The 17,798-nt window shown below is 43.0% G+C and overlaps 1 protein-coding gene across 8 annotated transcripts in view; it reads left to right on the top strand.

Moving 5' to 3' along the window:
* Window positions 1-17,798, top strand: part of VEPH1 (ventricular zone expressed PH domain containing 1) — a 182,921-nt gene that overhangs the window by 127,398 nt on the left and 37,725 nt on the right. For all 8 annotated transcript variants that reach the window (XM_019491675.2, XM_019491674.2, XM_019491676.2 and 5 more), the window contains one exon: window positions 9,380-9,497. In XM_019491675.2, the coding sequence (XP_019347220.1) occupies window positions 9,380-9,497 (118 nt within the window). The remainder of the gene's footprint in view (window positions 1-9,379; window positions 9,498-17,798) is intronic.

The raw sequence follows: 17,798 nt of genomic DNA, 5'->3' as shown, positions 1-17,798 counted from the left end.
AAGCCCGGTGAGAGCAGGTGGTGTGAATGAGGCCCGTTGGGTCAGAGACAGAGGATGAATATGTGAGGCCTAGCGAGGGACTCAGTTTGGGCCAGCTTCAAGCTGGATCATAGAGCATCTCAAGGATGTCATCTGCAAGGCATGGGACATGATAAGGGAAGATCAGAGTCGTGTGTAAGTCCCTAGGCATTAGGGTCTTAAAATGGGCTCCTGCATTTATTACAACCATTATCGTAACAATAAGGCATGGCAGAAAAGACTGGGAAGACTACCCTAGACAGGTGGGCAGGCCAGTACTGTGACCAGGCCCCAGGAGTTGCCACCTGTCATAAATACACATCATTATGTTACTGTGTGAGGAGTAGTCACAGATAACTATATAGCCTATAGAAATGTGAGTCTCGCCTGTTAATTCAGAGGATGGATAGATACTTTGCATTGGTCTCTAAAGATGGAGGACAGGTCAGTTTGTCCTCCCCCACCCCCCCAATCTGCATATTCTAAACTGCCAACTGGGTTGCTCACTTTATTTAGTTTGGAGGCAAGTTAGTAAGGCAATTCTTCCACCAACATCCAGACAAAGCATTTTCTTGGGTTAATAATTTGTTGGCAGTAATGTGTAGAAAAATATTTCTGTGTCATGCAGCCACTACTGCTTCCATGCCTTTAAAACACTGTATCCCTGGTCTTGCTCAGTCTTGTGGAAGTGTGCTCAAAATTAACCAAAGTAGTGCCAGGCAGAAATGTTCTGCCAAAATTAGTCCATTGGAATCCTAATGTTCCATCTGAAAAGTTTTGGGTTCAGTGAACTTTCATCAGAGTTAAAGCAAGGTGCCTTGGCATTTCTTGGTCATTTGCCTCAAAGCCATCTAGCCCATGCTTTCAGGACCCCTAGCTTTGAATCAGCCAGCAGGCCAGTGCCGTAACCCAACCAGAAACACTGGGATTCTAGGCAATTTCTGTGTTTTCAACAGATTGACTGAAAGGCATAAGGGCAGCTGTTACATATGGTGGTAGCAAGATCAGCTGCTGCTGTAGCCACAGCTATTTTTGTGCCTGCCCCCACCCCCTCAGTGGCACCCAGGTCTATTGCTCTGAATGTCCCCCATGAGACACTGAAAGCATATTTTATTTAGGAAAACCAGGTGTCAGGGTTTCTAAGACAAAATTATCTGAATTTGCAGTTTATGGAAAATTTTCATATTTTTTATTTTGGTCCAATTTGAAACCAAATTTATGAAAAATCATTCCCATGAACTGAATATATTACTTTTTTTGACAAGTTCTAACCGCAAATGCTGCAGCCCATGAGCTATCCTGGGTCTAATCCTAATTGCATGTCAGGATGAAGCATAATTAACTTCCCTGCCATTGTGTGTAGCAGAGCAGTTGTAAGTGAGAGGAGAAGCAGATTCCATTGCTTCCAAAACCCTCACCCAACCTGGGCACACTGTGACACAGGAAGATGCACCAGTCACAAATATTAGTGAACTTCTGTCCTCAATAGTGAATGTGAATGTGGGGCTGTTAGGAGTAAATGTATTAAAATTTCTGTAAAGATCATTAAAGTAATGATGCTGTCATTTTATAGTAGTATAAGAAGTGGTAGGAAGCCCAGGTGGCATCCTTTTATTATTTTACATTGAAATGAATAAAAACAAAGAAATGATGCTCTCATTATAGACTTCAGTGTATCAAAGGGGGGTATGACTGCATCACAACCCCCCCGATCCCCATAAACTTCCCTATGTTATCATTATAAACTTCAGTGTCTGTACTTCCTGTTTTGCTTTTATGTCTTTGTGTCATGTTTCAGTCACAATGCTTACCATAATTAAAGTTATCATTTCAGAAATAGCCTGCTGAAAAGCTTTTTTTTTTTTTTTTGGACAATGGATGCTTGTGCATGTGCACTACATATAACATCAAAATGCTGTGAATATACTACCTGCTCAGACCTACATCATTACTGATGAAATAGGTTCTTACTGTTATACAAGCTTTTGTTTTCTGCAAGATCTTCATATTAATGTCACTGAGAAAATGAAGAGCTTTGTGTATTAGTTGCAAATATACTAGTAACTGTGAATGATGTTCCTTTTCTACTAGGAGAAGAATTAAGTTTGTGGGATGTGTGGTTACTAAAATAGTCCTTCTGCTTACCCTGTTTGATAAAAAGTTTGAGAACTGTTGATGAAAAATGCTCCACAACACATCTGTGTTACTTTCATTGTTTTATGCCTGCATTACTGTCACATTCTACTGGAAGCAGATATGCTTAGTGCTGGGATCTGTACAAAGTCATAGTTTAAAATCCGGACTCTAATGAAGTCAGGCAGAGGTTTTTACAGACTTCAGCTAGGATTTCGTCCATAGTAAGCTGGCATTCCAATCCCAAAGAACGTTATGTTCTTGATTATATTGGTATAAATCCAGAATACATTAATTTGTCCAGTCTTTACACCCAAGTAAATCTGGAGTAACTCTGTTAGATCAGTGAGTTATTTCCATTCAACACAGGTGTATAGGGAATTTGAAAGCTGAATATGACTCCAGTGGAATTGCATTGTAATGATTGCTGAATTTGGCCAGATATATTCAGGCAATTAATTGTTAGGAGTCATATACCAAAAAAAAAATGACAAAGCCATAAGGGAAATACAGAGTGCCCAAGCAAGGAACTAACATAAAAGGGATGGGGGTGAGGAGGGGAGCGCAACTAGGTTACAGAAAATACAATGTTAGCCAACTAACCCAGGGGGTGGGGGATTTTATTAGTAAATGTTAAGAGTCATGAAATGTACCTAATACCTAACAGAACCCAAAGAATGTTGTGTAGCACAGTACAATATGTTCATGCCATAGAAAATATTTATAAAACACTGTTTAAAATTTCCCAGAAATAAAGTTTTTCCAGATGTGTAGCCTTACAGACTTCCGGTCAGTTTCTTTATCAAAGGACATAGGTTACATTATAAAAACCTAAACCATTTTATAAACATTGCAAAATGTGTCTTGACTCATGCTATTATTTCGCATAAGAGTGACAGTGTGAATACTTTATGAGCCTTACATGATTCCTTGAGGGTTTTGTGCTAAGCAGTTTTGCAAGAGAAGATTCAACATTTTTAAACCATGTTCATATCTGTACACTCCTTTTCTTCCCTGGCCAAATGAGTTTCTCTCTCAAGAAAAAAATGTTCTATTTTCACAACCGAGTAGTCCTGTTCCAAGATGATGCAAAGTAAAGAACAGGGAAATGTTTATCCTGAGTAGTTTGGCTTCTCTCCCTTCTCCTAATATGGCTTATTTCAAGGAAGTGCCATACGTCAAGACGGATGTAGATAACCTGGAAAGGATTCAGAAGAGGGCCACCCGTCTGGTTAAAGGCCTACAGGAAAAACCTGATAAGGACTGATTGAGGGACCTGAATCTCTTCAGCCTCCACAAGAGAAGGCTGAGAGGTGATCTTGTGGCTGCCTACAAACTCATCAGGGGGGACAGCAGGAAACAGGGGATACAATGTTTACCAGGGCACCCATTGGGGTACCTAGAAACAATGGCCATAAACTGAAGGAGAGCAAAATTAGATTGGACATCAGGAAAAAATTCTTTACAGTGAGGGTTGCCAAGATATGGAATATGTTTCCAAGAGAGGTAGTGCTATCCCCTGCCTTGGAGGTACTTAAGAGGAGATTGGACAAACACCTGGCTGGGGTCATCTGACCCCAGCACTCTTTCCTGCTCAGGGCAGGGGATCGAACTCAATGATCTAATAGGTCCCTTCTGACCCTAAAATCTATGGAATAGCTGATTAGCAACATAGGTCTGGATGGAAACTGGAAGGAATTATTGCAGTGTCATGAAACTTTCCCCCAAGCTCTAGCAGCAATGCCAACCCATTTCAGCCACCTGAGTAGTGACTTTGACACCCCTGATGAACCCCTAAGATTTTTCCTTTCAAGCCTAGGTTCAGCCAACATTGGTTTATTTGCAGAAGACCCAATAGGTACAATACCAGCACACTGATGTGGACCTCCCTGCCCCTTCCAAAGGCCAAAAACATGGCAAAGGATCTATACCATTGCAGGGTAAAGAGGATTTCATGTCTCTAAGCTCTCTTTAGTGCTCATTTTCTCACTCAGTTTCTTTATTGAACTTTGTAGCCTTGCCAAAAGCAAGTCCTACAAAAGGACTCCAAGCTGAGAGAAGGACCATGACCCTCATGCAGTCCATTGGGAGTTGGCTCATGATATTGCCAGGTCAGAAACCAATAGAAAACAAGGAACATCCAGTCTGTGTGTAGAAAGAGATTTCCTCTAAAAGACTCAATCATTTTAAAACTTTAAGATTACTTTTAAATATCTAGCCCCATCTTCTGGGGTGTTGAGCCCATTTATGTACATGTTCCTTTTAGAAAGGGAAGAATCTCTCCTTGTCTTAATTATGCTGATAAAAATCAACTTGTTGAACTAATAAATTAGCTTGTTGTGTGTGAGGAGAAGGGGGGGGGGGTACGTCTGTGCATGTTCCCCCAGTCTGCCAGTACAAAGAAGCTTTAAATCCAAGGAATCCTGCCAGCTGGGGCCTCCTCCAGCCTAGAGCAGCTCTGGATGGCATAGAGCTGATTTGGCTGGTTTCTCTGGTCCCACTAGCTAGAATGCTGCTTTGTTCCAGCCATTCTCCACTTGTATAATAGCCCCTTTAACATTTGTTAGGAAAATGCTCTGGGCCAGAATTATTTATTCTGGGTTTTCCTAGAGACCTGGGATGACAGACAGGGCTGCTGGGTCTCACTGGAAAGTTATGGGCAAGTGAACACATTTCTCTTTTGTTTTGTAAAAGTTTTGGGACACTGGTCTGAACCAGTGCCTGACAGGTCTGTGTGCTCTGTCGAGTGAACTGAATGATTGCTGCTGTCGAAACTTTTTTTTCCTCCCCATTTATAACCTACATATAAATTTGTCTAGTATTGGCTGCTGCACACACCTGCAAGATACATTAAGACCCCAAGCAAATAAAATAGAAGCATTTTCAGAGCTGTCTTAACATTTTCCTTTGCTTTTATAATAGCTGATTGGGTCATTTAATATCAGTATTTGTTTAATTCTGGCATATTTATGGCTATTAAAACTGGTTTTAAATTACTCTGACTTAATGACCATGTCAGTAATACCGTAGAGGAGAGGGTCCCAACTTGAAGCATTGCCATTGCAGGTGTAATTTTGGTACATCTCTTGAACCAAATCAAGCATTATGTTTGCTTTTAAAATGCATAATTCTTACTTTGCTGACAGTCCTCACGAGAAGAATAAAAATTCTACATTCATACGGATGCTGTTTGTCTGACATTAATTTACCCCATCATTGCTGCAGTTTTGGAAATAAATATAATATTAGCATGAGTTCCCAGAGGTGTGAGTTCTGGCAAGCAAGAACCTCTAATCTTTTCTTTTAAAAAGTAGGCCTTGACCACCGGTTAGTTATTAACACTTTGTGTTGGCTTGTCATTCATTGAAAGGGAGGAAGTTCCCAGAAGCTTCTACTGTGACTAGAGACTGCTGACCTATAGGCCCCTGAAAATCATAATTAGAGGGGACCTGAAAATAGTAAAAAAGTTCATGTGGTGAAAGGCTATGCCAGGCACTAGTAGTAAAGCACAGCTGGCAAAGAGTACAAAGAAGTCCTTCTACCTTCAGAAGATTCGCTCTCAGGGGGAGGATCTAAGGAAACTGCAGTGGTGCAGTTGCACCCTCTGTTTGATACCTGCTCTACCAAACTTTAAAATCAACCGCCTAGTTGGGGCAGTGGCATTTCTATTGAGGCAGCACTGCAGGAGTCAATTGACTTCATGGCTTTTTATAATCTACCTGATGTCTGCTAATGTCTCTTCACTCCATAGATCCTAATGACCCTCTCTCCTTTTTAATGGTCTTGATGTTTCACTGTTCCAACTATTCTTTCTTCTGCACTTTTTCTGTCCGTTAGCCATTCCTGGTAACATCTCTCTTCTATTTCATACCCCTGTAGACTGTTTTTAGCTCTAGCTAAAATCCTGAACTTAGGTGTGGTTATATTAACTCAGGTATAGAAATTACTAATAATGAAGTATTGAAGGCACTGTCAAAACACTCAAGAAAACTAGATTTTGCTTTACAGATTTGAATAAAGGATGTAAATTTAACTATAATAACTACAAAAGTAATGAAACAATATCTTTTGACTATTTTGATCATTTTTCCTAATTTCTTGTGTTTTTTTAACTTAATATATAATCTAACAAATTAGTGAACATTCCAATAAAGTTATGTCTATATTTGTGTTGATCTTAAACTGAATAATATAGCACTAAGTCTTTAGCATATTACTAAAGTTTCTAGTTTCTTTTTAATGGGAGAAAATGATGAAAGGTGGCAGGGTTGCTCTCTATGTAAAGAAGCATTATACATCTACCCTAATCAAAATGGGATTAAAAGAGGAGAAAGTTGAGGCATTGTGGGTTAGGATACGTGGAGGTCATGGGGAGAGGGACTTGGTGGGGGGGGTCTGCTACAGACCACCACACCAAGAGGAAAAGCTACACTTGGAATTCTTAAGGCAGCTCTCAGAGGCCATACAGTCTAGGGATGTGGTTGTCATGGGGGACCTAAACTACCCTGACATCCGCTGGGAGGAGCAGTCAGCCAAATCCAACTGTTCACGTAGGTTTTTAACCTGTGTGCAGGACCTTCACCTAATGCAGGAGGTATACGGTCCCACTAGGGGGAATGCCTTACTGGACTTGTTGTTGGCTACAGGGGAGGACCTGGTAGGGGAGTTGCAGATTTGTGGTCACCTTGGGGACAGTGACCACCAATCAATCGAATTCACCATACGGCATAGGGTGGGTGAGATAACTAGTAGGGTGGAAGTGCTTGACTTTCGGAAGGCTAATTTCAGTGTGCTTAGGAGTCTAGTCAGTGACACACTGCAGGATAAGAGTATTGGTGAGATGGGAGTCCAGGAAGGGTGGTCATTTCTAAAGGAAGCGATCCTTCGGGCACAGAGGGAGACTATCCCAATACAAGGGAAAATGGGGAAAGGAGCCAAAAAACTTCCTTGGCTAAACACGGAAATCCAGGGGAGCCTAAGGGCAAAAAGGAAGGCATATAGGTGGTGGAAACAGGGGGAAGCTACCAAGGAGGAGTATGCCTACTTGGCCTGCACTTACAGGGTGGCAGTTAGAAAAGCCAAAGCAACTACAGAGCTGAGGTTGGCAACACAAATTAAAGACAACAAAAAGTATTTTTTTAGGTATGTAGGGAGTAAAAGGAAGGCGCGGGGCAGCATAGGAACCCTACTGAACAAGGAGGAGCTATTAGTGACAGAGAGGGGGGACAAGGCTGAGCTATTCAATGAGTTTTTTGCCTCATGGTTCCTGAACAGGGCTCAAAATAAGTCTCCTAATGGGTTCTTAGATGAGCATGAGAGGGACACTAGCCTACCAACTGTCGATGCTGACTTGGTGTAGAGTCACTTGGATGGACTAGATGTGTTCAAGTCAGCAGGCCCAGATGAGCTGCACCTGAGAGTACTGAAAGAATTGGCCGGTGTCATAGCAGAACCACAGGCACGGCTGCTTGAGTGCTCATGGCGCTTGGGTCAGGTCCCAGAGAACTGGAAAAGAGCCAACGTGGTCCCTATTTTCAAGACGGGGAGGAAGGAGGATCCAAGTAATTATAGACCAGTCGTTCGCACCTCCATCCTTGGAAAGGTCTTTGAAAAGATTATGAAGGATCATATCTGTAGGAGTCCAGCAGGAAAAATAATGCAGCAGGGAAACCACTATGGATTTGTAGCAGGTAGATCATACCTGACCAATCTGGTTTCGTTTTATGACAGGGTCACAAAATGCTTAGACAGGAATAGAGGTGGATGTCGTTTTCTTGGACTTTAGCAAGGCCTCCAATACAGTATCTCATCCTAGTCTCATAAATAAATTAAGAGGCTATGACATAGATGTTTACACAGTCTGGTGGGTGGCAAATTGGCTTAGTGGTCACAACCAGAGAGTGGTAGTAGACAGTTCGGTATCAGTCTGGAAGGAGGTGGGTAGTGGGGTTCCACAGGGTTCAGTCCTTGGATCTGTACTCTTCAATATCTTCATCAGTGACTTGGATGTGAGTGTGCAGTGTATTCTGTCCAAGTTTGTGGACGATACTAAATTGTGGGGTGAAGTGCACACTCTGAAGGGTAGGGAACAATTTCAGGCAGACCTGGACAGGTTAGAAAAGTAGGCAGTACACAGTAAGATGCAGTACAACAGGGACAAGTGCAGAGTGCTGCACCTAGGGTGCAAAAATATCCAGCACACCTACTGGCTAGGAAGTGACCCTCTCAGCAGCACAGAAGCAGAAAGGGATCTTGGAGTCATAGTGGACTCCAAGATGAACATGAGTTGTCAGTGTGACGAAATCATCAGCAAAGTTAACTGCACTTTATCATGCATCAGCAAATGCATGACAAATAGATCCAAGGAGGTGATACTTCCCCTCTATGCGGCATTGGTCAGACCGCAGTTGGAGTTCTGCATCCACTTTTGTGCGCCGTACTTCAAGAAGGATGTTGATAGACCTGAGAGGGTCCAGAGAAGGGCCACTCATATGGTTAGGGGCTTACAGGACAAGCCCTATGTGGAGAGACATGGAACTGGACCTCTTCAGCCTTTGCAAGAGAAGGCTGAGAGGTGAACTTGTGTCTGCCTACAAATTCATCAGGGGGACGCGGCAAGGGATCGAAGATGCGCTGTTCACCAGGGAGCCTCTTGGGGTAACAAAGAACAATGGTCACATAGTGACAGAGAGCAGATTTAGGCTAGATATAAGGAAAAACTTCTTCACGGTAAGGGTGGCCAAAATTTGGAATGAGCTTCCAAGGGAGGTGGTGCTCTCCCCTACCTTGGGGGTCTTTAAGAGAAGGCTGGATAGGCATCTGCCTGGGCTCTTTCCTGGCCCTGGCAGGGGATTGGACTTGATGTTCTGTTGAGGTCCCTTCTGACCCATCTCTCTATGATGCACCATGCCGTCTGGACCCCATTTTCAAATCCTAGATCCACCTGTGTTTCCATTATCAGCTGCTACTGAATATAAAACAAAAGAGTCCCATTTGCAGCAGATCTGCCCAGATGAGCTGTTTGCCAGCACAGAGCACAGCAAAGAAGGCACTTGCTAAATCTTTAAGCTCTGAGAGCTTGCTCCATACCAAGCAGTGTTTGTAAACTAGCAGCTCCACTGATAGTTTATGAATCCACAAGCACTTACCCTTGTGTGTTCATTTTTCAAGTAATAAATTGTGCATCTGTCAAATCTGTTCACATTATGCAATTTTTTCACTGGCCTAGGATCTGGACCATGTACGGATGCATCTGGAAGAAGTGAGGTTCTTTGATTTATTTGGCTACAGTGAGGAAACAGGATCTTGGCAGTGTTTCATGTGCAATAATCCTGAAAAAGCAACAGGTAAGAGATCTTCATTTGCTAGTTATACACCATGAGTCATGAAATTCTGGTTCTGATAGACTAACTTACCTGTTGGATGATGCAGTCTCTGGGGGTCCAAAAGCCATACAATCCCTTCAGCTTACATGGAATCAGTAAGGACTTATGAGAAAATTCAGCTGTGGCATTCTATAGAGAGAAGAAAATGCAGTAGCAAACCCTTAAGAAAAGAACGACAACTTTTCCCTCGTAACAACCTCACCAACACAATCCTGTCTTCCCAGTATCCTGGCAAAACAGGACCAAACTCAAACCCTATTTCCTGTATGTGTGGAGAAGTGTATGTACACACAAAGTCAAAGTGGGCATCTACACAGAGGATCATCCTATGTTTCAGGAGTAATCTACCCAATCAGGGGGTGGCTAGAGAAGGCAGCAAGGATCCTAATGTTCTGGTCATATGTTTACTTCTTTCCCTGAAAAAGAATGATGAAAATCACAGCTGACTTATCTGTGGAGTTGATCCATAATCCATTATTATTTTGTGGAATAAATGATCCTATGTGACCCACTTAAGGGTCACACTTGCTGCCTGTTAAATGGGTGCTGCATAGGCTCTGCTGTACTTAAGGGTGCCATGAAGGGTTGTTCGCTCAGGCATGGCAGTGGGATTACCTCACATGTGGAAGAACCAAAATGACTGGGTGACCCAAATCCCAAAAGACCTCTCTGGTCTGCTTTACTAGATTGTGAGGTAGGCATTAATCCTCCCTCAGGAAGCCAGAAGCGCTGAGGGCCCTATGGTAAATTGAGATTTACAGACTGCTGGCTTCAGTGAAACATTTTGGATTCAACAAATTAGCATTTCCCAACAAAACAAAACAAAGAAATCATCACAAAGTTCCCAGGCAGCCACCCACTTACTCCTCCACTATACCCACAAAATATTAGAAAAATTTGGATTTTGAACCCCTGGAACAGGGCTGTTTGGATCTAACATTTTAGCTCTGTGTGTCACATAAAGTTTGGATCTAGAACTGCAATTCAAGGTAGGCCTTTTAATAAGTGCCATATAATTTTAGGCTGAAGATAATGTGGTGAGTCTTGAGCAAAATTATCTTTGGGACAGAAGAGGTTTTTTTACATTAATATTTTAGAGCATTTAAGCACTAGGGGCATAGGCGACGCATAGTGGGGCATAGGGGGGTAATGCTTCCCCTGAGATTGGCCGCCTCTGAAGCCGCCACCAGATTCTGTGGGCGGTTGCTGCTCTCATCTGCCCCACCTCACCTCGCCACCAGCAGTGTCTGCGGGCAGCCCCCGCTCGCTGCTTGCCACCTCCAACACCAACGCCGGTGGTTGTGGGTGGTCTCCACTCTCTGCCATGGTGCCCCCCCAGTTTTGGGAGGCACCAGTTGTTCATGGCTAGGGGCCTTGCCTTGGGTATTTGATTTGGGGGGGGGGGGGGTTTGTAGGGCCAAAGCAGTACAAGGACTCTCTAGTTATTGACTCATATTTTGGGGGAAAGGCAGATTTTCCTAAAATTTAAATCTAAAAATGTGGGGGCCAACTTATATGCAGGGTCATCTTATAATCAGAACAATAAGGTATGTTCTGGTCTGATCCCCAAGTTCCCCCGAAAATATTCCTGCTGCAGTCTTGGCAATCTGGAGTGCATGTCACAGCTACCTTCCAGTTCTCTGCCACCTAGTCTGCCAGTCATCCCTGAAAGTGGTGCCTTGAATTTGACACAGAATTATTGGATTTCATGTAACCAACTCCCTGGCATGTTTTCCTGGGAACAAGGTGTTTCACAAGGCAGTGAGGAAAATGTTTGTATAGTGAAACAGAGATGTGCCAGCTTGTCTCCTTTTTCTGCCAAGATTCTTCATTCATATCTGAGAACAGGGCTCAAGAAACTACATTTTTATTCATGTAACAACTGTACAATGTTTTCTTTGAATGTTCTGCGTTTTAGAGGGAGTAGAAGGGGCACTTTGGGGCAGGGATGTGCCCTTTGTCATCCCTGTGAAAATATGCCCAAATCTTGGCCAAGTTCCAAGCATCTGAAAAGCTTACACATGCTCTGTAGAGTACTTGCTTTGGTCAAGTACTAAATGACTGCACAGTACCCACCAGGACTGCGCAGTCCCGGCTGCACACAGTTATTTTTAGATGTTACATTGCCATTAATTACGTTGCCAAAATTTTTTTTCTTTATTTGCAAGCTTTGAGGATAAATCATGCAAAGGTGTATTTCTTAGGCCCTGATACTGAGTACCAGCAATTTCCATTTAAATTTTAGGTGCTTTTAGGATCTGGCCTCTGATAAATATGATCAGTATGACAAATAAGGACCATATCTTTCTCAAGAGTAAGAGGCACTTAAGAATGTGCATTAAGAGTATTTAACAGATTTCTAATGGCTTGGAGTTGTGTAAATATTATATTGTATCTGAAGCTGAGAGCCCTTAGAAAGTAAGGTTGTTAATATGTGTTTCCTGAGAATGCGTGTGGTGAACTGGTTTGGTGTACTGGGCGTTTCTGTTATTTAAAAGCAGGTAATTCTAAGGCAGGGGAAATAAACTAGTAAAAAATTCCGACAAGGGGAGGCATTTTACAGTTGTACATTTTGAATAAAAATATTTGATGTTAGAAACCTGTCTTTTCAGGTGTTTCTTTGTCCATTTCCTGCTGTCAGATCAAAAAGTAAAAAATGTAAAAAGGGTGTTTATTGGATTAATGAGTATTACTTCATAGACCATGGGAACCTCAGTCCTGAAAATGTAGGCATTCTATTGGCCCTCAAGCAAAAATAGGTTGATACAGGATTAAGCTTTAAATGAAATTTTATATTCACAGCAGACAGGAAGTTGAAAATCAATGTAATATGAGATTCATACATGTCCATTAAGGATTTTAAAAGTGGGATTCCCACAACAATTTTAGAAGAATTCTTGCACATGCAGTTTTTCTATGACCATGCTGTATATGAATGGTGTAAACTTTAATGTCCTAGTACACTCACTGCTGCAACAGGGACCAAGCCTTATTATTGAGAGTAGGGCTAGGCAGTAGAGTTAGAAAGCTGCAGAGTCCAGGATAATAAGCAGAGCCATTACTATGGCAGCTAATTAGGTAATGGCCTGCTGAGATGACCTCAGATCAGAAAAAAGAGGAGCCAGGGGCTGTAGAAGGCAGAGGATGGGCAGTCTGACCTGGGCAGAGCTGGAAGCAAAAACTGGGAGCTGAGGGAAGCAGCAGGAAACTGAACTTTGGCTCACTGAGCTCCTTACATCAAGCTGAGAAATAAGACTAGAAATGAAGGGGACAGTGAATAGGCACAAGAGGGGAGAGCTGGGAGAAGCCAGTAGGACTGAGTAGATGTTTGAGGCAGGCTTTTAGAAAGGCTCCCAAGCTGCAAACTAATTGTTTGCTTCCTGCACTTTGAGCTGCAAGGCATGGCAGTGGCTGAAGGAGCAGAAGGAGGCTGCTAAGGGTGTGCAGATAACAAAGGACTGACTTTAGAGCCCAGTCAACTGGGTCTGAGGGGTGAGAGTCCAGTGAACTGAGCCTCAGGTGAAGGGCTGAGGGCCCAAAAAAATGCAGCCAGGGGGCAAAGGAATCATTCGGGTGGGCTGGGCAGCCTCCCAAATTAAATATAATATCAAACGCATGGCAAACACATAGGCGATGCGTAGGGGGGGCATGTGGCCCCCTGAGATTGGCCTCCTCTGAAGCTGCTGCCAGCTTCTGCGGGTGGTTGCCACTCGCTCCCACCCCCCACCCTTGCTGCCGACATGGCCAGCAGTGTCTGCAGACAGTTCTCACTCGCCGCTCACCACCCCCCCCTCCACTGCTGAAACCGCGGCCGGCAGCTGTGGGAGGTCCCTGCTTACTGCCATGGTGCTCCCGCACATGCAGGAGGCACCTGCAGACAAGTACAGGGAAATTAGTACTGATTCATGGGCAGACAAGTACAGGGAAATTAGTCAGAGTGGAGAAGATATATGGGATTACAAGGAGGTGCCTGTTTTGCCTTTAGTGGTGGGTACTGTTACCACTGCATGTAATAATTAGGATAAAAGTTTTTTCTCTGTAATATCTTTTATCTGAAGTTCATACAGTGCTTTCTGAAAACTAAATCTTTAAATCTTGCAACACCTTGTAAAGTAGGTAGTATTGTTTAGCCACAGAGGCACCTAGGGTATGGACCAATGATCAAATTAAAGTGAATTATTAGGGAAGGGAGCTAAATGGAAAGATGGCTAATTTGCTCTAGTTGAGCTTTTGTTTACTACAGGGTAATTATGGGCACACAAACACATAAGGTGCGTCAGCTGAGTCCCTGGCTCCACTGACATCCAAATCTCAAAGCCATCCTGTGACACAGTTGGGAACAGAACTTAAATCTTGTTTCTTCCCATCTGTATATCAACCACTAGACAAGCAATTCTTCTTTAAAAATTGGGTGTGTTCATGCTGTGCATCAAAGTTATTTAAAAACTCCTGATGTGAATTTAAAATCTTGAGTTATTTTACATTAATGCATTATTTATTTCAATTCCTTGTTTTCTTTTTAAAATTAGAATTCACTTATTCAGAATAAACATGCTCATTTGGATGGACCATGTTAGCCCTTTCAAGAGTCTTTTACTAGAATTGCATTTTAAGCTGCAAAGGAAACTGCCAAACTACTGCTTCTTTTGTGTGTGTGTGTATGTATATATATATATATATATATATATATATATATATACATACACACACACACCCTTCTACTTTGCCCAGTTGATAAGGACAGGGATTGGGTTTTGTTCTCTTTTTAAGAGAGAGAATATTTTTTCCAGATTTTTAATAACAATATTATTAAATACCTATTGTATTATAGGTATAGAAAACACATCTGTCATGCACCGTATGTGGTGATTATGGATGTGTCTGTGTATCTAGCAGCTTCTTCTGGTCCAAATGAGAGAAGGAATAGGCCCAAGAACATTAGGGGACAGGATTTCAGAGGAAAAGTTTCAAACGTTCTCTATTCTATAAACTAACCTCAGCGGGAAATTTAGAAATTTGATACCTTGCTTGATTTTTTTATGTATTTGAGAAGAGAAGACAGTCTCTTCTAAATGGCCCAGAAGCCATATTCCATGTGTCATAGTCCATGTTATCAAATATTTGTATTGTCTTGTAAATTACAACCACTTTCATTTCATGGATGGTGGAAAATTTTGCTCTGGAAACTTACAATCCTCAGGGAGAAAATCTATTTCCTAATTAACCACACTCAAGCAAACAACTAATTTGTCTCAGCATATATGGGGAAATTGTGGGAGTGGTGGCATTTCCTGAGAGAACAGGTTTTTGCATTTTTTGTTAGAAGCGTCATTTCATTGGGAAAACAGATGCAGTAGAAAGTTCCAAGTGTGCTGGCTGGGACATGGAATGGCAGAGACCTTCAAATTGTGACTATGGTGAAGGATATCAGTTTTCTGCCACCTCCTATTAAGATCTTCATTATCTCTGCAAATACAGGCTAGAATGATTAAAGTTGGCCCCCCACACTCAAAACTATCCAAGATGCTGATTCCTGATCACTTCTGAAAATTTTGGCATCCAAACCTTCAGTTTTCTGTTATTTCCTTTGCAGATTATGTAATAGCAGTAGGGCTGTGGGATGCTTCAGTCCCTGATTCGATTCGGCGGAGATTTGACTCGATTTGGTGGCCAAATCTCTGAATCAAATCAGAGAACCCTTTAATCTCTCTGAATCAATTTGGGTCCCCCTGCGGCCAATCTCCGAGCTGAGGGGAGACACGAGGGGCCCCTCAACGTTCTCCCCGGCAAAGGAGCTCCAGCTGCCAAGCATGTCCCCTGTGGTCCTGTGGGATGCTCCATGCGCCCCAGCACTACAGTGATCACAAGCTGTACCTACTACCTCAAAATATGTAGAAAAAGACTTTTAAAGCTGTGCCTGTGTCCGAATTGCTAATTTGCTGAATCAACATTGAATCTTCAGATTCAGTCAAATTGAATCAGAGACAGTGAGCCGTATGTATGGATCAAATCACTGTCCCTGATTTGGGCTAAATCTGAATTTAATAGGGCCTGTTTTGCACAGCTCTAAATATTCTCCACAAGAAAGACCTGATTCAAATTTCATAATTTCAGAGGAAGGACCTACCTTTTGATTTCTGTGGCCCATATATTCACATTCTATTATACTGATTATATGTAGCACTGTGCATCTTTCCATTCACCAGTGATCTTTCCTTTACTTGATTTAGGAACTTTGAGTAAATGTCAAGAGCATCTTTTATATCTTGATTTATCCCTTTGTTCTGGAGTCATTGAAGGAACTATGAGAGAGGAATACATTCAGAGCTGATAGATATGCTAGAATCTGAACACTCTATCACAATTTGAAATCACTAATGGTTTTATTTTCTAAGGAACTTCTCTTTTGCTTTAGTTTTAGGCTAGGGACAGACATTCAGAAAGCTTGAGCCTGAATCGATTCCATCTTTGTAGGTTAGTCTAACCTGGCGAGGCCAAATCAGTTTTGTAATCAGACAGACATCCCAGAAATTCAGGCACAAGCCTGCAGTGGATTAGGCTAGAAGCCAGGGGGTGCTCTGGTGAAGTGCCAGATGACTGGAAAAGGGCCAATGCGGTCCCCATCTTCAAAAAAAGGAGGAAAGAGGAGACCCAGGAAACTATAGGCCCATTAGTCTTACCTCAGTCCTGGGGAAGCTGTTTGAGAAAATTATCCAGCAGCACATCTGAAAGGGACCAGCAGGGGAGATTATGCTTAGGGCCAATCAACATGGGTTCATTAGAGGCAGGTCCTGTCAGACCAACCTGGTGGCCTTCTATGACCAGGTCACAAAAACCTTGGACGCAGGTGTCGTAGTGGACATAGTCTTTCTAGACTTTAGGAAGGCCTTCGACACTCTCTCCCACCCGATCCTCATTAAAAAATTAGGCAACTGTGATATCGATGCCTACACAGTCAGATGGGTCACAAATTGGCTGGAGGGCTGCACCCAGAGAGTGGTGGTGGACAGGTCATTTTTGACCTGGAGAGGTGTGGGCAGTGGGGCTCCCCAGGGCTAGGTCCTCAGGCCTGCATTGTTCAATATCTTCATCAGCGATTTGGATGAGGGATTGAAAAGCACCTTGTTCAAGTTCGCAGATGACACCAAGATGTGGGGAGAAGTGAGCACGCTAGAAGAGAGGCACAGGCTACAACTAGATCTGGACAGGTTACAGAGGTGGGCGGATGAGAATAGGATGGGTTTCAATGCAGACAAGTACAAGGTGTTGCACCTGGGAAGGAAGAACCAGTAGCATACCTACAGGCTGGGGAACTCCCTTCTTGTCAACACAGAGGCAGAAAAGGGTCTTGGAGTCACTATTGATCCTAAGATGAACATGGGCTGCTAATGTGGGGATGCAGTCAGGAAGGCTAACCGCACATTGTCATGCATCCATAGATGTATCACAAGCAGGTCCAAGGAGGTGATCCTCCCCCTCTATGCATCATTGGTCAGGCTGCAGTTGGAGTACTGCGTCCAGTTCTGGGTGCCGCACTTCAAGAGGGATGTGGCCAGCATCGAGAGGGTCCAGAGGAGGGCCACTCACATGATTAGGGGACAGCAGGGCAGGCCCTATGAGGAGAGGCTATGGGACCTGAACCTGTTCAGCCTCCACAAAAGAAAGCTGAGAGGGGATCTGGTTGCTGCCTATAAACTTGCCAAGGGGGACCATCAGGCAATGGGAGAGTCCCTGTTCCCCCGAGCACTACCGGGGGTAACAAGGAACAACAACCATAAGTTGACTGAGAGTAGATTCAGGCTAGATATCAGGAGGCGCTACTTCACAGTCAGGGCAGCTAGGAGCTGGAACCAACTTGCAAGGGAAGTGGTGCTCGCCCCTACCCTGGGGGTCTTCAAAAGGAGGCTAGACAGCCACCTAGCTGGGGTCATTTGACCCGAGCATCCTTTCCTGCCCATGGCAGGGGTTCAGACTTGATAATATGCTTAGGTCCCCTCCAACCTTACCAACTATGAAACTGAAACTATAAACTGGTTTGTGTAATGTCTATCCCTAGCCTTAAGGACTTCGGCACAGTGTAGAGAATATAATATGGCAATAAGAACTCTTTCTTATGCTTAATGCTTTTAGTAATTTAGTGGGGAAAGAATAGTTGACACAAATGGGCTTGGAAAATCACATGTATGAGACAAGGCAGACAAGGTTCTTTGGGTAAATCTGAAATCTTTTATTAGACCAACTCAAATAGTTGGAAAAAATTCT

This window comes from Alligator mississippiensis, chromosome 7 (assembly GCF_030867095.1).
Source record: "Alligator mississippiensis isolate rAllMis1 chromosome 7, rAllMis1, whole genome shotgun sequence".
NCBI lineage: Eukaryota > Metazoa > Chordata > Crocodylia > Alligatoridae > Alligator > Alligator mississippiensis.
Note: the sequence above shows the minus strand (reverse complement) of the source record. Positions and strands in the feature narration are given on the sequence as shown.